The sequence below is a fragment of the Oryctolagus cuniculus genome, chromosome 5 (genome assembly GCF_964237555.1).
Source record: "Oryctolagus cuniculus chromosome 5, mOryCun1.1, whole genome shotgun sequence".
Classification (NCBI taxonomy): domain Eukaryota; kingdom Metazoa; phylum Chordata; class Mammalia; order Lagomorpha; family Leporidae; genus Oryctolagus; species Oryctolagus cuniculus.
In genome coordinates this window covers 9,278,344-9,298,482 of record NC_091436.1, presented here as the reverse complement: position 1 = coordinate 9,298,482, position 20,139 = coordinate 9,278,344, and the positions used below count along the sequence as shown (strand labels likewise).

At 54.6% G+C, this 20,139-nt stretch overlaps 1 protein-coding gene across 11 annotated transcripts in view; it reads left to right on the top strand.

Moving 5' to 3' along the window:
• Window positions 1-10,713, top strand: part of TULP4 (TUB like protein 4) — a 248,201-nt gene extending 237,488 nt beyond the window's left edge. For all 11 annotated transcript variants that reach the window (XM_051855194.2, XM_051855187.2, XM_051855193.2 and 8 more), the window contains 4 exons: window positions 707-800; window positions 4,389-4,532; window positions 6,274-8,777; window positions 10,013-10,713. In XM_051855194.2, the coding sequence (XP_051711154.1) occupies window positions 707-800; window positions 4,389-4,532; window positions 6,274-8,777; window positions 10,013-10,129 (2,859 nt within the window). In that variant the 3' untranslated portion in view covers window positions 10,130-10,713. The remainder of the gene's footprint in view (window positions 1-706; window positions 801-4,388; window positions 4,533-6,273; window positions 8,778-10,012) is intronic.
• Window positions 10,714-20,139: the final 9,426 nt, after the last annotated feature.

Genomic DNA, 20,139 nt, shown 5'->3' with positions numbered 1-20,139 from the left:
CCAGACCCTCCAGTGATCTGGGCGAGAACTCCCGGCCGTGCCGCTGGGCCTGCCTGACTCCCTTGACGCCTCCTCTCCCTGCAGGTGCTACAGCCACTCCTGCTTCTCCTTGCCTTGAGCCTTTGTTCTTCGTGGGTCACCTCTCCTCCCTTCGTCCTTGTTCCCGTGCTCCCAGACCCGCTCCACTCTCCACTGCCAGCTTCATCATGAAGGCTCCCTGCACGGCTCAGCCCCAGTGTGCCCATGCACCCAGTGTGCTCACTTCTGGTGCTGGCCTGTGGCTCTGTGTAGCAAGCCATTGCAAGTCGTGTCTGTTCCATCAGGCCCTTGGGCCCAGCAGTCACTTCTTAAGCTATTAATTGAGTAGAATGAGAAAATAGGTCCTTGAGTTATTTCAGGACGTAGTAATGTGACTGTGACTGCTGTTTCCAGGGGAAACACTGAGGATAGAAATGATTCGGTTGGATGCCCCTCTAGCTCAGTGCCGTGGCGGTGAGAGGAGAGTGAGGCGACATGTGCCTTGTCATGTCAGTGCCTTTTAACCACGCATGTGGACATGTCGGGACAGCCGGGCCCCGCCAGTGAGAAATGGGTGTGCAGTGAGCGTCCGCGTGTGGCTCTGTAAGCTGTGAGTGTTAGCATTCTTCCTAAGTAATCAGTAAGAAACAGTACATTGTGATTCTTCCTTTTTCTTTTTCGCCCACAGCACAACTACCTTGCTCAGGTCACGTCCAATATCTGGGGAACCAAATTTAAGATTGTGGGCTTGGCTGCTTTCCTGCCAACCAACCTCGGTGCAGGTAAAAACCACATCTTGTTCTCTCAGTATCCCAGTTGGAACTCATATTTAAAAATCCAACCTCAACTTTGATGACTAAAGTAGAAAGTGAGTTCTTAAGATAGCAAAAGAATAGTGTTGGTTTGACACTCAAACGTGGACTCCAGCCACTGTGATCTTAGTATTACCACTGAAAGTGAATTTTTTTTGCTATGAGACCAGACTTATAAAAATAATAGAAATATACAAATGACCGAAACAGCTGAAATGTCTGTCAGAGTTCTCTTGGGTTTGTAGGTATTTCAACTTCTAGACCTTGACCTGTGGGTGGATTTGGGTTCTGGTGTCTGGGTTCTTGAGACAGAAGAAGGCTGCTGCGAAGAAAGTGTCAGAGAAAGAGGCATTGGAGACTGTAAAAAGTTGGCCGATTGTTAGTACCTTCCTTGGTGGTAAATATTGATAAACGCCATTTCTTAATACCTGATCGATTTCCTGCCAGTGACAAGTTTGAGACAACAGAAGCATCCCAGGGACTGCAAGGCTGGGCCAGAACCCGGAATTTGGCTCTCCTTTGCCTCCCCCCAGATAAGTGGGAACGACAACGGGGGCACCTCGGGGGTGCAGCAGATCCTTGTCAAAGCAGCTTCCCCCCGCTGGGTTGAGGAGCTGCGCTGCTCCCGCACCCCGCCAGATGCCTCACCGCGTCCCCTCCTCCGCACCCCTGCAAGGCCCGCTCAGCCCGGTCGGCCTGTGGCCTCCGTCTCAGGCGTGCTCTGTGGGGCCTGCTGGAAACAGCTTTTGCAAAATGGCTTCCTTTTGTAAGACCTGTTACATACACCAGTCCTTTAGTTATCAGATGTTGGAAAGACCTGCTAAGAGATTTATTAAACAGCCTGCATTTGGAGCTTTCGTCTTAAGGTTCCTCAGCCCACAGAAAAAGGAAAAAAGTAAACATGAAACTAACTTAGAAAATAACAATAAACCATCCCACCCAATGCAAAGAAAAGATCTTGAAATATCTTCAACAACCTGGGAACTCTGATGACCCACAGCGCCCTGCATAATGCTGACTGTCGTGGTTATCGCTGCATCAGAAAGCTGAGAACGTCACCATCCGCCTGGAGTGGATATTGAAAAAAGAGGAAAGTGAGAATGTACTAATGGGAGTAGATACACAAACAAGCCAACGAGGGCCTCATGATGAGTGAGCCTCTGAGTGCCTCTGAGGTACAAGATGCTCCAATTTGAGCAAGCTGAGTACTTATGATGAGTCTTTCTATATTACCTCGTTAGGGTCCCTGCCTAGTCACTGGACTTTTTAAAAAGAGCTTTTGGGGGCCGGTGCCGTGGCTCACTTGGTTAATCCTCCGCCTGTGGCGCCAGCATCCCATATGGGCGCCAGGTTCTATTCCTGGTTGCTCCTCTTCCAGGCCAGCTCTCTGCTGTGGCCTGGGAGTGCAGTGGAGGACGGCCCAGGTGCTTGGGCCCCTGCACCCACATGGGAGACCAGGAGGAAGCACCTGGATCCTGGCTTCGGATAGGCCTAGCTCCGGCCATAGCAGCCATTTGGGGGGTGAACCAACAGAAGAAAGACCTTTCTCTCTATCTCTCTCTCTCTCACTGTTTATGTAACTCTGTCAAATAAAAAAATAAAAAATAAAATAAAAAGAGCTTTTTGTTCATGTAGTTATACAGTCGTCAGTTGTAACTTGAATCTACTAGAGGAAAGAAAGCAACTGTTGAATTCTAGAAGGTGTACTGCATAGGGTATTCCATTAACTAATCTCTCCAAGGACAATATGGAACATTAGTGGACTGAAACAGGATGTGGTAGGGTGGGCGTTGTGCTGCAGTGTGTTAAACGGCTATTTGCAACACTGGCACACCGGTTCAAGTCCTGGCTGCTCCGCTTCTGGTCCGGCTCCCTGGTGATGTGCCTGGAAAGACAGCAGAGGCTGGCCCAGTAAAGGATCCCCTGCCAACTATGTGGGAGACCCAGATGGAGTTCTTTGACCTGGCCCAGCCCCCGCCATTGTGGCCATTTGGGGAGTGAACCAGTTGATGGAAGATTTCTCTCTCTCTACCTCTACCTCTCTACCTCTCTACCTCTGTCTCTCTTTCTCTGTCAATCTGCTTTTCAAATAAATAATAGAATAAATCTTTTTTAAAAAATTATAAAAAGTGGTATTAGCCATATTGGGTAATCTGTTTTCCTTCAGTTAAAACTATCTGGCCTGTTCAATTTATTATTTCAATTCTTTGCATTTCTTAGAAATATATAAAAGCTCAAAATATTTAAAGGGATATATAGTAGGAAAAAAAAAAACCACACACTCACGCACACTCTGATTCTCACCCCTAATCACCTAGTTTTCCTTCCCCTGGAAGCAATTGATATTTTTCTAATATCTCCTGAAAATTTGTATTTTACTGTTGTCAATATGAACAACAAGGACTAGCACTTTATTTATTTAATTTTTTTTTTTGACAGGCAGAGTGGACAATGAGAGAGAGAGAGACAGAGAGAAAGGTCTTCCTTTGCCGTTGGTTCACCCTCCAATGGCCGCCGCGCTGATCCGATGGCAGGAGCCAGGTGCTTACCCTGGTCTCCCATGGGGTGCAGGGCCCAAGCACTTGGGCCATCCTCCACTGCACTCCCAGGCCACAGCAGAGAGCTGGCCTGGAAGAGGGGCAACCAGGACAGAATCTGGCACCCCGACCGGGACTAGAACCCGGTGTGCCAGCGCCGCAAGGCGGAGGATTAGCCTAAGGACTAGCACTTTAATTCATTAAACCTTAAATCATACGGAACCATACAGAATTTTTTGCCAGAATTCTTGTTTTCATTCTTTTGTGTGAAAAAAAAAAAAAAATGAGCACGTGCATGTGGGTAGGAAAAGTCATCTCAGCCTGCCTCAGTCCAGGTGACAGCCTTGAACCTCAGCCTCAGCTCAGGCGGCCTGTGGTGCTGAGAACAGCCCGGGCGCAGATCGGGGCTGCTTCTAACAGACGGGAAGCCCTGTGTCTGCCCATCCCTGAGCAAGGAGTGCTGTGAGAGGGTGGACAGTTTCACACACATCTTAACCTACTGTGAAACCTGAATGCAGCTTTCTTGTGCATTTATTTCATTCCCAGTAAATACTTCAGTTGCCATCTAAGCCTTCTCTTGAATGTCCCCGTGAATCAAATGTGATCTGAAGGTTAAACCACGTGGAGTCCAGCAGGGGAGAGCGGCCCCTGGACTGCTTGGCACTGGGGCTAGTCTTCACTGGGCTGTCCTTCTGACTGCAGAAGGGGTTTGAGAAATGGATTTTTTCATACCACAGCCCACTCCAGAAAAGAATTTAAGTCTAAGATTTATTTCTGACATTCACAATTTATAGTTCTATTGACACGCCGTTGGCACACATGCTGAGCTAAACCAAGCATCTGCTGTGACTGAATTAAAACTGTGGCTGGTGTGGCTGCACTGTGTGCCTGGGAGAGGCGAGGGACTCCTCTCGGGTTCTTGGCCCTGCCTGAGCCACTGTGTCCCCCAGAGCCCTCGATTCCTCTGCTATGACTCCCCCAGTGTGTCTCTATTAACCGTGCCCTTCTTCCTCCCCGCCAGTAATCTATAAAACCAGCCTGCTGCATCTCCAGCCACGGCAGATGACAATTTATCTCCCAGAAGTTCGGAAGATTTCCATGGACTATATTAATTTACCTGTCTTCAACCCAAATGTTTTCAGTGAAGATGAAGATGATTTGCCAGGTGTGTTCACACGCGCCCCTTTCCTAGCAGCCCGTGACAGGGGAACAGGGCAGGAAGGCACTGAGGATCGCAGCCTGCTGCCCTGGTTTGGGACAGGCACGCCTGCCCTGTGAAGGCTGGCAGACGAGGTCGCTGTGTGCCCACACAGTCACAGCTGGCCCTGGTCTGGGGAGGGGAGGAGTGCAGAGCAGGGGTAGGCTGCGGTGGCAGTGATGGCTCGTGGTCACAGAGCCTGGCTCCCACCCCCTCACCTCACAGGACTCTTCTTAGCCGTGTGCCTCTGGACAGAGCAGTTAGCCGAACCCACTAAAATCAGAACTAGAACCCAGCCACAGCGACCAGCCTTTGTCCTGTCCATCCTGCCCATCTCCAGGACACAGAGCCTACGCCCTGCAGTGCGGGTCTCAGTGCAGAGAGGCCCAGCCGGGTTCCGTGTCTTAAGTCCCAGTGGACGCTGTGCTGCCAGCACGAGCAGCTGCAGCCTGGCGAGGCCGTCCGCACACTCCCTGCTGGTGCAGAAGCTCCATGAGGTGCCTGGTGCACCTTCCGCTTCATAGCCCTGCTCTCCCAGGGTGCAGCGTGCAGCCCCTGTGGCTGGCTGTTCCCGGCGAGAGCAGGCAGCGCGTCCTCTCCGAGCTCCCATTAGTGACAAATGACTCCACCAGGTGACCCTTCTCTGCTCCCTACAGATGAGAGAGCTTCTGGAAGGGGGTCTGAACAGGACTGGCAGGAACCTTGGGGCAGGACCCGGATTTGTGCAGCCAGAGGAGAATCAGGTGTTGCGAAAGGCCCCCAGACACCACATGTGGCCTTGGCCTTTGATAAGCTCGCTGGCTACATTTCATAGTTCTTCTGGTGAAGTCAGGAAACCTGGACAACCAGCCCGTCTGGTCGCAGTCAGGAGACCATGGCCACCAGTCTGCCCAGTCCCGTTCTGCCCCATGCATGTGCTCATTGCCACACAGGGCTAAGCACCAGACTTCAGACCTCTGTCTTGGTGGCAGTTTGAGGAAAAGCCACGGACCGACGCGGCGGGCGCTGTACGCAGGGCCGCACGCACAGCGGCTGCTCGCGGTGCCCAGGGCGCCGCTCACGTGCACGCTCTCGGCGGCCCGCAGGTCTGCCGTGCTCGTGGTAGCGCTGCCTCGCACACTGCTTGAGTTACCGAAAAGCAGGTGAGCTAGATGATCCTTTACCTGATAGACACATTTGCAGAACATGCTGGTTTGCTGTGACAGTTCACATGATTCTATTTGCATAAGTTTGATTTGCAAATGTAAGCATTTAGGTACACATCAGTTGCATGACAGCTCTCATCAATAAATTAGGGGTAACCCTACTTGGATGCACCGCCATTGTGAGTCCTCGGTGGAGTTGCATCTTCTGAACCACCGTCGCCTCGTGCCGGCATTTCACGAGGGTCATCAGTAAAAGAACTTGACCCTGATGTATGCTGGGACAGATTTGCGACGGTACCAGATTCAGAAGGTTCAAACTCGAATGCGTGTTTGCTGAGAAGTCCTGATGGTGCCCTTAGTTCACGGGCTGGGCAGGCTGCCCGGCAGAAAGCCCCAGATGCCTGTGTGCTTCCTGAAATAAAAGATGTGAAGCTTTCCCCCAGCAGACACATCTAATTCCATTGTGTGCACGGAAGGGCTGGTGAGTCCAGGCGTGTGGCTCATCCTGACCCAGGTTCGTGGTGGTGTTTTACAAGCAGTTCCTTTGTGTAATCTCCTTGCAGTGACGGGAGCTTCTGGTGTCCCCGAGAGCAACCCACCTTGTACCGTGAACATCCCCATAGCACCGATCCACAGCTCAGCTCAAGCTATGTCCCCCACCCAGAGCATAGGGCTGGTGCAGTCCCTGCTGGCCAATCAGAATGTGCAGCTGGATGTCCTGACCAACCAGACAACGGCTATGGGAGCAGCAGAGCATGCAGGTGACAGTGTCAGCCAGTATCCAGTCTCCAACCGGTACTCCAACCCTGGACAGGTGATTTTTGGAGGTGTGGAAATGGGCCGTATCCTGCAGAACCCCCCTCAGTTGTCCCTGCCGCCGCCACCGCCGGGGGCCATGCAGTTGTCTATGGTGGACCACGGAGGGCGAGACCAGGAGCACCTGCAGAAGCCAGCCAAGGCCCTGCGGCCGGTGCCTCCGCTGGCAGCTGAGGGGGATGCAGTGGTCTTCAGTGCCCCCCAGGAGGTCCAGGTGGCAAAGATGAACCCTCCACCCCCCTACCCAGGAACCATCCCCGCTGCTCCAACCACGGCGGCACCCCCGCCCCCTCTGCCACCACCACAGCCTCCGGTGGACATGTGCTTGAAGAAGGGCGACTTCTCCCTGTACCCCACGTCCGCACACTACCAGACCCCACTGGGCTACGAGAGGATCACCACCTTCGACAGCAGCGGCAACGTGGAGGAGGTGTGTCGGCCTCGCACACGGGTGCTCTGCTCCCAGAACACCTACACCCTCCCTGGCCCGGGCAGCTCAGCCACCTTGAGGCTCACGGCCACTGAGAAGAAGGTCCCCCAACCATGCACCAGTGCCACCCTGAACCGCTTGACCATCCCTCGCTACTCTATCCCCACGGGGGACCCACCGCCATATCCTGAAATTGCCAGCCAGCTGGCCCAGGGGCGGAGCACTGCCCAGAGACTGGACAGCAGCCTCATCCATGCCACCCTGCGGAGGAACAACCGCGAGGCCACACTCAAGATGGCCCAGTTGGCCGACAGCCCTCGAGCCCCCCTGCAGCCGCCACCGGCCAAGCCCAAGGGCGGCCCTGCCGGGACAGCAGCCCAGCTCCCCACACGGCCCCCGCCTGGCCTGTACACCTGCAGCCAGTGCAGTGGCGCGGGGCCCAGCTCTCAGCCAGGCGCCATCCTGGCCCATGCTGTGAGCGCCTCCCCGCTGGCCTCCCAGTCCTCCTACAGTCTGCTGAGCCCGCCTGGCAGTGGCCGCGACCGCACGGACTATGTGAACTCGGCTTTCACGGAGGATGAGGCCCTGCCCCAGCACTGTCAGCTCGAGAAGCCCTTGAGGCATCCCCCGCTGCCCGAAGCTGCGGTCGCCGTGAAACGGCCGCCCCCCTACCAGTGGGGCCCTGTGCTGGGCGAGGACGTGTGGGTTCCTCAGGACAGGACAGCACAGGCTGCAGGGCCCAACCCCTTAAAACTGCCCCCTCCGATGCTAGGTCAGGGCCAGCACCTGGACGTAGCCCGAGTGCCCTTCATCGCCCCCAAGTCTCCCGCCAGTCCTACTGCCACTTTCCAGACAGGCTATGGGATGGGAGTGCCGTACGCAGGAAGCTACAACAGCCCCCCTCTGCCCGGCGTGCCGGCTCCCTGCTCCCCCAAAGACGCCCTGTCGCCTGCGCAGTTTGCACAGCCGGAGTCCGCTGCTGTTCCCGAGCCCGCACACCCGCCCGGCCTCTCCTACTGCACCTTGCCCCCCACGTACCCAGGAAGCAGCACGTGCTCCGGTTTACAGCTGCCAGCTCTCGCCTTGCACCCCTGGAGCTCCTACGGCACCTGTCCCCCCATGCAGACCCCCCAGGGTGCTCTTCCCCCCAAGCCCCACCTCGTGGTGGAGAAGCCCCTCGTGTCCCCGCCACCCACCGACCTCCAAAGCCACATGGGCACCGAGGTGATGGTAGAGACTGCAGACAACTTCCAAGAAGTTCTCTCCCTGACAGAAAGCCCGGTCCCCCAGCGGACAGAGAAATTCGGGAAGAAGAACCGGAAGCGCCTGGACAGCCGAGCAGAGGAAGGAAACGTTCAGGCCATCACGGAGGGCAAAGTGAAGAAGGAGGCGAGGGCTCTGAGCGACTTCAACTCTCTCATCTCCAGCCCCCGCCTGGGGAGAGAGAAGAAGAAAGTCAAGAGTCAGAAGGACCAGCTGAAGTCCAAGAAGCTGAACAAGACGAACGAGTTCCAGGACAGCTCGGAGAGCGAGCCCGAGCTCTTCATCAGTGGGGACGAGCTCATGAACCAGGGCCAGGCCGGCAAGAAGGGCTGGAAGAGCAAGCGGAGCCTGCGCACGGCCAGCGAGCTGGAGGAGTTCAAGTGCCGGAAGGCCAGCGAGAAGGAGGACGGGCGGCTGGGCAGCCAGGGCTTTGTCTACGTCATGGCCAACAAGCAGCCTCTGTGGAACGAGGCCACCCAGGTCTACCAGCTGGACTTCGGAGGGCGGGTGACCCAGGAGTCAGCAAAGAACTTCCAGATCGAGTTGGAGGGGCGGCAGGTAAGGAGGCGCCGTGCCCCTGTGCAGAAAGTGGGGAAGACGTGCCTTAGGCGGGGCCCACTGGGGTGGCGACTGCTGACCTGCTGTTTACTTCTAATCCAAGGCATCCGTTCCTCACAAGGAACCACGGCAGGTGCTCCCGACGCGGTGGGCTTTTTCCTGGTGCTTGCCATCATCTTGTTAAGGGACATGTTTCTGCTTGTATTTATTGATTTTTTGGCATTGCGTGTTGACTCCTCCCCAAGGAACGTGAGGGTTTCTTTGTCCCTGTCCCCCCGCCATGCACAGGTGAACTTTCCCTCCCCTCCCTTTCCCAGCCGCAGTAGTAGCCACTGGCTGCCTTGCTGAACCAGAGCAGTGTTCGCGGCAGAGCCGTCCTGCTCAGGGCTCGGTCAGTCCAGTTTTCCCCTGACATGGCGTGTGCTCTCTCGCTTGTCTCTCTCTTCCCTGGGAAGGTGCCCCTGCTCCTGGTGCAGCTGACATGGGCGGGCTGACAGCTCTCCAGACTGGGGGGCTGTGCGCCCATCCTCCCTCCCTCGCCAGCTGGGATTCCCTTTACCTCTCCTACCTCAGTTTGCGTTCCCAGTGATTCACTCAAGAGGTACTTACCGAGTGCCTGCTGTGAGCCACGTAGTGCTCTAAGCCAGAGTCGGCTCCTGCCTGCTGCTCTGTAGCAAGTTGTACTGAGACGCAGGCGCCCTGTGCTGCCGTCTCCCCTGCAGCTGCTTTCTCCTGCCAGCGCAGAGTGGAGGGCTGCCCTCCATAGCCCGAAACGTCTGTGGTTCGCCCTTGGCAGGGGGTTTGCCCCCTGCTCTAAGTGGGAAGAGCAGTGGAGGACGTCCCCACCTTCGCAGGGCTTCCAAAGAGGAGAGAAAGACCACAGGCGATCCGTGTTCATCCCGGCTGTGACCTCGCCTGTGCCACGTGCCGCAGGAAGAGCTGTGTGCAGGAGGGGAGCGCGCTGGGGCGGAGGCGCCAGGGAGGCCCCCGTGGGAGGCAGTGACGCTCGGCTTCCTGGGGGTCCTTTCTGCGTTCTGTTTCCCCGTGATGTTGGGGTTTTGCTCACTGTCTCCCTGTGTCCCCTTCCTGCAGAAGTAGCGAGCTCCAGACCCCATCAGGGTCAGCGTCCCTTTGCCGGGCTCCGGTGTCCCTGAGCTGTGCTGTGTGCTGCCACCAGGAGCCGCTCGGCTCTTTCCCACCCTGCTCTAGGCTGACGTCTTTGCCCCCCACCCCAGGTGATGCAGTTCGGCAGGATTGACGGCAACGCCTACATCCTGGACTTCCAGTACCCCTTCTCGGCCGTGCAGGCCTTCGCCGTGGCCCTGGCCAACGTGACTCAGCGGCTCAAGTGAGGAGACTGGCGTGGGGCAGAGAGAGGCGCGCAGGGGCCCTTGAAGAGGAGCCTGCAGCGGCCAGGTGCTCAGGGGCACCGGAAGAGCACGGCGCAACTGGAAACGCCTCTCCGCCCGCCCGAGAGGGCCTGCCCACGGTCGCCGTCCTTTCTTTGGCTTTGATTCTCCTGTATTATCTTCCTTTCTTTTCGTTCAGGAGAGTGGCGTGGGGAAGCCCAGGGTACAAGGCATGCGGTGTTCTTGGAGGAGGCGTGTGTGGCTGGCGGCCTTCTGCCGGCGTCGTTCCCGCCGGCGGCCGGCACGGGCCCTGGGGAGAAGATGGACTGCCTTCTAGTCTGCTGTTCTGGCACAGGGAGCGCGTTCGAGCTCCTTCTCCATGACGTCCTCCAGCATCACACTAGTGTGCAAGCAAAAATCTAAAAAACACAGCCAAAAATCCTGGAGAGAGAGAGCTTTAGGGGCGGGGGGCATTTAATTCACACCTACTGTGTTTCTCCTTAAAAGGTGACTTGATCAGTGGAGGAGACTTGGCCAACGGCGGTGTAATTGGCAAATAAAAGTAGGCTCTTTCTGGGGTGCTCTAACCAAGTGTAAATGTGCTCTTGATTGTCAGTGCTGTTAGGGAGCGGCTGCCGGGGAGGAAGCACGCGCACCAGGCCCACAGTGCTCTGCGCACACACGTGGGGGCGGGGAGGCACACACACCAGGACCACAGTGCTCTGTGCACACACATGAGGGCGGGGAGGCACACACACAGGCCCACAGTGCTCTGTGCACACACGTGGGGGCAGGGAGACACACACACAGGCCCACAGTGCTCTGTGCACACACACGGGGCGGGGAGACAGACACAGGCCCACAGTGCTCTGTGCACACACGCGGGAGCAGGGAGACACACACACAGGCCCACAGTGCTCTGTGCACACACGTGGGGGTGGGGAGACACACACAGGCCCACAGTGCTCTGTGCACACACGGGGCGGGGAGACACACACAGGCCCACAGTGCTCTGTGCACACACATGGGGGTGGGGAGACACACACAGGCCCACAGTGCTCTGTGCACACACATGGGGGTGGGGAGACACACACAGGCCCACAGTGCTCTGTGCACACACGGGGCAGGGAGACACACACAGGCCCACAGTGCTCTGTGCACACACATGGGGGTGGGGAGACACACACAGGCCCACAGTGCTCTGTGCACACACGGGGCGGGGAGGCACACACACAGGCCCACAGTGCTCTGTGCACACACGTGGGGGTGGGGAGACACACACCAGGCCCACAGTGCTCTGTGCACACACGGGGCGGGGAGGCACACAGGCACATAGTGCTCTGTGCACACACATGGGGGTGGGGAGGCACACACACAGGCCCACAGTGCTCTGCGCACACACGTGGGGGTGGGGAGACACACAAGCACACAGTGCTCTGTGCACACACATGAGGGCGGGGAGGCACACACACAGGCCCACAGTGCTCTGTGCACACACGTGGGGGCAGGGAGACACACACACAGGCCCACAGTGCTCTGTGCACACACACGGGGCGGGGAGACACACACAGGCCCACAGTGCTCTGTGCACACACGTGGGGGCGGGGAGACACACACAGGCCCACAGTGCTCTGCGCACACACGTGGGGGCGGGGAGGCACACGCACCAGGCCCACAGTGCTCTTGCACGCCTGGTGCGTCCATGGCATGACTCCATGTTTCGTCCTGGGGACGGTGCGTAGGGCCGCAGGTCCGGCTGCCTTGGGAGATGGTGAGCCGCAGAAGGGAAGGGACCCCAGCCTGTGGCAGCGGAGCGGCTTTCTCAGGTAGCGTGGTGCTGAGTCGTAGAAGCCCACCCTGAGGAGCAAGCTCTGCTCTCTCTGCCCCTCGTTCGTTCTCATCTGGAGCGTGTTGCTGTCAACACGACCTGCCCGTCAGTCACCACTCCCTGTGAAAGCGTGGACGAGGCTGGATGTGAAACCACTCCTCCCCACCCCCCCCCGGCCATGTTAACGTTCAGTTGTCTAGAAGTGCTTTCCGTTACAGTAACCGTGTGACCAAAGATCTTGAAGCTTTGGCGGGAGTCTTGAAAGATAGGGGTGTGGTCAGGCTTTTTGCAAGAGTTCTATGATCTTCTGTGAGCCAAAAAAGGAGAAAAGTTGTTCATACTGTACAGACTGCTTACCAAGGAGATAAACCACTCAGAAGACGTTAACACCGTAGTACTCAAGGAGTTGGTTGCTGACTCTTTGTCAGTTGCAAAATAATATAATCCACCTGTCATATGTTCCCCTCCCCCAGCAACCCTTGGGCAAGGCCCATTTTTCAGCTGTTCATACCTGTGATGTTTGGCACGGGAGCACAAGAACTGGGTCCTAACTTTAGAGTCTGAGTGAGAACAGACCGACAGAAGATGTGGAAGGAGCTACAGGAGAGCACCTTCAAATTAAAGATTAAAGTTGTTTTTTTTTAATTTCCCAATTTTGGTTTAAAAACTAGAACAGAAACTGGCCCATTCCTGTCCCAAGGTGAGATGACATCACTGCCAATTCTTTCCAAACTCCAGAGACGCTGGTGAGGTTTTTACATACGGTGACGGTGTCTGCCAGCGCTGAGTGTCCGGTTCCTCGTTTAAAGTATACGGCCTGATTTGGGTGGGTGAATCTCCCCAGGAAAGTTCCTTAGTCCGTTCAGAACTACCCAGTTCTTTATATGAGTTTCTGTAGCTCGCTAGGGCGTCTCACTGCTCACTTTAGTGGTGCAATACTTGTTCAGCCTGTTTCTAAGATAATTTAAACACCGTTCCCGTGTTTTGTCCAAGAGATAATTATTTATCTTGCTTTTCATAGTATTCTTAGGAATTATTTTGTTACTATGTATTGGTGACTTTTACCCATTTTATTATTTATTTAGAAAACTAGTATCTCTGTAACAACTGATTTGGTAGAAGTATATTTTGCTGTGGAAATAAAAGGCTATGATGGAAGGGGTTTTGTGGGCTGGACAATTTGTAAGTTTTTCTCAGTGGGAAAATATTCTTATTAATCCTTTAAAAATAATTTCCTTTTGGTGTTTTGTGATATTGATTCCGTACAAAAGAGTATTTATTTGAGATAGCATACCCAAAAATAATATTTTCTCTTCTTTTGAAAATCTTATTTTTAATTAAAAATAGAAGGTGATATTTTGGAAGGGGACGAGCTATTAGAATGAGATTAGCAAAGGAAGGGACTGTCGCAAACCGTGCTTCTGCTCTGTGCGTTCTCACGGACACGTGCAGACACATTCTAGAGCTGTTCTCAGTAAGTGCGAATAGAGGGAGGGATCCTTGACAAGAAGTTGTGAATACACAGGAGAGCAAAGCGGGCGTTTGTGGCCAGTGACTGAGTAAACCTGCGGAATTCTTAGCCTACTCCCCAAAGACGCCTTCCCCTGTGGCGGCGCGGGCTCCCTGTGTGGGAAGCACCTGTCCCTGTGCGTCTGCCTGGGCATGGCAGCTGCCACCTGCACTGTGCCCTGGGTGAAGAGCGGCCAGCGTCACACAGCCGGTCAGTCTGTCACTCAGATCGCTTTCACTCAGGCTGTCCCATTGATGAAACACCACTGACGTGCTTCGTCGCACAGCTCTCGGTCTATCAGTGGCACCTTAGGAATCTCAAGATACCTCATGGAATTTCTCAATCTGAGAACACTAGTCCAGTCAAAAGCCAGTGCGCAACGAATCCATGGTGTTTTGAGAGAAGCAGTGTTTTCCGAGCGCAAAACCCCATTTTAAATTTGTGTTAGCTCTGCTCATCAGACAGAAGGCACAGGTCCGTCCACGTACACTGTACCCACTGAGTGTATCTTGCGACAAAAACTGGGGCCGAGGCAGGAGGGGACTCCGCGCTCTGATGGCTCCGTCAAGCGCAGGCCCCCACGGGGGGGTGGGGTGGGGACACGTTTCTCATCCTCGGCTGTGGCTCCCTGTCAGGTGACCCGCAGGGGCACACCCTGGAGTCACAGCGCAGGCTCGGGGGAACCCAGGGCCGAGCCTGTTCAATGCTGTGGTCGGAGGGTGGCCTGGGCAAGTCCCCTGCTGGCCAGGCCTCGATCCTACTGTCTGGCTGGCTCCCTTCCAGCCCTCCCAGCCCGAGAGCTTCTAGTTTGCCTTTTTGTAGGGAAACATTTCTTTCCCTGTGTTAACTGGCCATCTCCTGCATATACTCCAGTGCATTTAAAATAGTATCGTTAGAAAGCTTGCCCCCAGAATGCATCTGCACTGGTGCTCATTCTCCTGAAATGACGCAGAAGCACCGAGTCTGGGCAGGACAGAGCGTCTCCAGTGCGTGTGCCTGCTCCAGGCACCCGTGAGAACAGCCCCAAAACCTTGCAGGTGGGTTCACCAGGGAGGAAGGGCGTGCCTGTTGGGGCTGGCTTGGGAAACACCCAGCCGCTGTGGAGAAGGAGCCCCTCGTGTCCTTGTGTGGACCACCTGGCATCTGGCCAAGTCGATGGTTGTGAACAGTTGAGACGACATGTGTTCAAGTCATAGCACACAACTCCAAACTCTTCTCCATCTGTGTACTTCCTTCTCCGGCTGGTAAAACTGAAAGGCTGTGGCTTACTTTGTTTTCATTTCTTTGGCTTTGTGTAATTTTCCTGTAACTTTACTTGTACCTATATTTTCTGTTTACAAGTTCTTTTTAAGGGGAGGGGTAGGATTCTTGTTGTTTATTGTAGATAAATATTTTTTCGTGTTGTAGAAAAGCATGGATTATGCGTTTGAAAAAAAAAAGGCACTGTGTTATTTACCAAAGGGGTATTGCTTTTGCATTTGTTTATAAATGCATTATTTTGGTACTGTAAATTTGGACATAATTCCTGAGTTTACTACTACTGGCTTTTTTTTTTTTTTTTTTTTTTTTTTTTTTTTTTTTTTTTTTTTTACCGTGAGTGCGTGACGCAGGTGCACGGGTTCCAGAGCAAACACGACCACCAGCATGTCGTCCAGACCTCGGGGGTGGCGAGCCCGCCACGCACCTCCATTCCTGCAATGTTGACTTACTCGGTGTTTGTTTGTTTTTTTTTTTTTTTTTTAATTCAGCATCCTGCTTTGTTTTCCTTTCTAAGCAAGTTCTGTTGAGATTCCCAGTTGCATTTTAATGAGCTCTCCCTTATTTGCCTCTCTTACGTATTTTGTGTATTAGACTGTCCAGGAGATACTCTAGAAGGCACTACTGGTTTGCATTCAAAATGATGTGGTTTGTCCAAACGACTTTGTCTTTACTATCAAGATGGATTAATCTCCTTATTTTTTTCTTAATGATTTGAAGTTGTAAGAGTTGTCCAGCTATTGCTTATTAAAATTTTGCAGACCAAAAAAAGCAATGACTTGTGTACAGATTTCAGAGGTGGGTCTTGAATCATTTGAGGAGAATCGCCAGTGGCCTCCCGGGTCCCTGAGCTAACTTCCAGCTGTGACTCAAGGCCCTGAACTCCTTGTCACCATGCCACCCATTCTGGGAGGCCAGTGGCCACCTTTATGCTGTGAGTGAGTTTGGGTTTTTCTTTTTTCTTGTTTCTTTTATAAACTTGATGAAGACTGCATCTGAATACCACCTGAAGGTTCAGAGGCGCTAAATATATATATATATATGTGTGTGTGTGTGTGTATGTATGTATACATATGTATATATTTATATCTTGCAATGCCTTCTTTGTGACTTTGTAGGAAACTACGGAGAGCCAGGTTTTTAGCAGCTGAACTTTGGGTGCTGCTGTAATTGTGAGTTACGACTGCCAATGAGTGCTCCGTGAACACCTTCTCTCCCCTGGCGTTCCCCGCGGCCACAGTGGGGCTGGGGTGAGCACCGGGAGCATGTGTCTGTCGGCATCACAGGACCACCCTGCAGACATGAGATGCCTTGGGCTTCAGGAAACAGAAGAACCCAAACCTCTGTCTACTCTGGCATGATTATAAATGAAAATTAAATTATAAAGTTTATTAATTTAATAAGGAATTAATGATATTAATATTAGTAAATACTGCTTAATTTATTAAAATTAAGCTTACATTACAGTGTAAATTAAATTATAAATTTTAAAATAATCACAGATCTCCCTTCTACGCGTTAGGTAGCAGTAGCAATGATGGATGCCAACTGATTGGTATGTTCTAAAAGAATCGAAATAAACCTCATTTTGTTATGAAAGTTAACATTCATTGTAGCTTCATCGCTTAAACCAGGTAGCAAGGGAAAGCTGATCACAGACAGACGCCCAACAGAAGCCACCAGGACGCCTGTGGGTCTGCAAGGAGGGCCGAGTCGGATCAGCCCCTTGTCAGCTTTGAGGCCACTCAGGGTGAGTCGGGGTCTCAGGGAGTGATGTATTTTTCAAGCCCGGGTAAGACTTAGCAGATCCCTTTCCTTGTACGGAGTTGTTTTGGAAAGGATGCGTCCTGGTTTTAATTCGAGTTTTCAGCGTTCTTTTCTCAGTAGCGTTGCAAGAACGGGAAGTGGCTCAGCCTCCCTCTCCCAGCCCCGGAGACCCACTGTGGAAGAGGAGCGAGTGCCCGTGGGGGTGACTCACGCTGCGGGGTCCCGGGGACGCGGGAGTGCGTGCTGAATCCCCTCAGCTCCAGTACGACGCGGTCCTGCCTCCCTTCCTTCCAGCAGAAGTTGGGGCACTGCCCTGTCAAAGTGATTTCTAGATTCTGTAGCTAAAACCCAGTCCTGAACTAGGAGCCGTGACTTCGGAGCAGGACTGGAGGTTAGGCCACCAGGCTGAGCCCCTGTGCCAGGTGTCAGAGGAGCAGGTCTGAGTGGATCTCTCTCTGTGTCTTAGAAACAGGGTCTCAAGGTGTTAAACCCTCTCAAATCAACGTCAAGTTCTGTTCGAATGACACCCCCAAGTAAAGAAGGGGCTCCAGCATGCAGTGGGCCCCAGCAGGGAGCCGAGTGCTGGGAGTGGCATCGCTTGTGCCCCTCCCCACGAGCAGGAGTGTGTTAAAGCCACTCTGAGCCCCACTGCTCCGCGGGTGGGAGCGGGAGCCGTTGGTGTCGTCCCGAGACCTTTTCTTCGAAACTGGCCACCAAGGCAGGTTGCCTTTCTCTCTGTGGAATTGTCACTGTGTCTGTCTGAAGGGTAAGTAAGCCTGAGCGTTTCTTAAGCGGTAGCCACTTCTCGGGACAGTGGCCAGACACCTCGGGAAGCATTTTCCCGCTGGCCCTGTGACCCTGGCACTTTCTCCCGGGTGGGTGCCCTTGGACATCCAGGCGGCCTCTTGGCTCACCTCCAGGCCCTTTCTGAGCCCAGAGGTCTTGGGGTATTTTCCTTGCAGACAACTGAAGCTCTCCCTGCCAGACCCCCAAAAAGGAGGGGGAGCTTGGACGACCTAGCGTGGCTGCCAGCAGCATCCCCATGCAGTCAGCCAGTCACCTCCCCTAACTTAGGCAGTCATTGCTGACTGGTTAAAGTGAAACGGGCTTCCGTGACAGTGTTCCAGAAGCTTCCAGATGCAAGCATGCTGTGCTTGGTGGGTTACCAAAGGGAAGGGAGCCAGTACCGTCACCCGAACTGTGCTGACCAGAACCCTATCGTAAAGGAGCATCTGGCAGGACCAGGGACACAGGCAGCAGCTCTGGGGAACTGGGCCAGCGGCTCTCCCAAGTCCCAGCGACAGGATTCTGTGCTTCATGGGTTTCACTGCAAGCCCAAGGCAGGTTTCCTTCCATTGTCCTGCTGGAGTAGGTGAGAGGCCCCACTGCAGTCTCTGTTCACTGGGGCGCAGGGGGGCACGCCTGTGGGTGACGCTTAGCTGCAAGTGAGCACGTGTGTGCGCGTGCGGAGCCGCTGCTTGGACATCTGCCCGCGCTGGCCCCGACTGAAAGTGCCGCTCTCCCAGAGGCCAGCCAGAGGGCGCAGTGCCCAGAGGGTGAGAAGGCGGCCGGGGGAGGGCACTGAGGAGGTGGGCAGGAGGCCGGACACGTCGCTGGTGGGTTTGTCACTTTGCCTCCCTCCCACCGGGAGGCTGCCGGGCGCCGGGGCCAGGTGGGCAGACGCTTGCCCGCCCTGTGAATTTCTGAGAGCATCCTGGCTTTCAGAGTCACGTGGCTCCAAGCCCCCCTCTCCCCAGAGGACTTGAGAATCCATTTTCTGCCTCCGGATGGGATGGTGTGATGTGTAGACGGGACAGTGCTCGGGTAAACATCCCAAACCCAACACCACAGCCCCGTTCAGGGGCTGAGCAGCCTGGTCCTGAACTGGTCTCGACCAGCAGAGAGGCTCATGGCTCCCGCTCTCCCCGCGGGAGACTGAGGGGGTGAAACCAGGCAGTGCAGCGAAAAGGAGGGGCGAGAGACCGTGTGACTGCACTGTGGCTGCAGGCACGCCCATGGACTAGTCCAGGATTGCCTCTCCCGGGGCTCCTAACACACCTCTCGTCTCAGCATCCCCTCTGCTCCTCCAAGGTCAGGCTGTAAGCGGGAGCAAGACGCATGCCTTCTGGGCAGTGCTGTTGCTTCCTGTGCCCTTAGAGCACAACCATGCAATTGCGGGGTACTCTTCCCGCGTCAGTTTACTGGTCCTCAGGGGTGGGCTAGTTTCATTCTCTTCACGGGAAAATCCAGGAAAATCCAGAATTTGCTTATTTAAACTGAATATATGAATGGACAACGGCCAGATCATATATAAAAGTGAATTCTGACCCACAGCCTGGGGCAGCAGCCCAGGAAGACAGCCTGCTGTCCGTGAGGCTGTAGGCAGGCTGAAGTGCTGTGGTTGCACTGTAAGAAGCCATGCTGTGGTTCAGGCTGTAGGCGAGCTGACGTGCTGCAGTTGGACTGTAGGAAACTGTGCTGTAGGCAGGCTGATGTGCTACAGCCGGATTGTGGGAAGTCATGTTGTGGTTCAAGCTGTGGACAGGCAGGCATGCTCTGGTCGGGCTGTAGGAAGTCATGTTGTGGTTCAGGCTGTAGGCAGGCTGACGTGCTGCGGTTGTAGTGTAGGAAGTCATGTTGTGGTTCAGGCTGTAGGCAGGCTGACGTGCTGCAGTTGTAGGAAGTCATGTTGTGGTTCAGGCTGTAGGCAGGCTGACGTGCTGCGGTTGTAGTGTAGGAAGTCATGTTGTGGTTCAGGCTGTAGGCAGGCTGACATGCTGCGGTTGTAGTGTAGGAAGTCATGTTGTGGTTCAGGCTGTAGGCAGGCTGACATGCTGCTGGGCTGTAGAAAGGCAGACCCTCCATCTCTAGCAACAATTTTGGCAGCCAGACAGATCCAGAATGACCCAGATGGAAGAAAACTGACAAGTTCTCTGATATTTGTCCCCACATCCACCTCTGGTCCAACCACAGAAAGCCAGATATGCACCCCAGAGCAGTCCGGACGCCCCGGCTTCCAGCGAGCTATCTGCAGCTCCCCAGGGCCGGCAGCCTCCAGTTAGGGCGCCCCATGAGCCGTCCCCTGCCTCCCCTCTGCAGCCTCCCCATCCCGCCCGCCAAACACAAGTGACTTGGCCGAGTGTCGGGCTGCAGTGAGCGCTCGGTAGATTGCCTATGTGTTTCTCCTTTTGTTGATTTCTATTGCTGCAAAAATATGAAAAAAGGTCCGCAGGTCTTCTCAGGCCAGCTCAGCCCCTAGGCTGCCCTCCTGGAGCCAGTGTGCAGCACTCGTCCTGGCCTAGGGCTTGGACAACCCCGGGAAGCTCAGTGATGGGCCTTTCCCTTCCACCTGAGCACCCCAGGGGGATGCCAGCTGCTTCCCCTCCTGTTGGAGCAGGCCCCAGGTGGACGCCAGCCGTTCAGGGGTCCCCAGGACCCTCATCTGCCCCCTGACTTTCCCATGTTGCCTCTTCATCGTCGCGACTGAGAAGAGGCGAGGTCTTTGGCCAGAGTCCAGCAGAGTTGTTTCCTTTCGTGAGTCACCTCCCAGCCAGGTGGAGTTGTATTTACGGCCACGAGAGCTCGGCGTGGCGCCCGTGTCACCCACTGGCTTCAGCTCGGGGCGTGCTCGCCTGGATTGAGGAAGGAGGG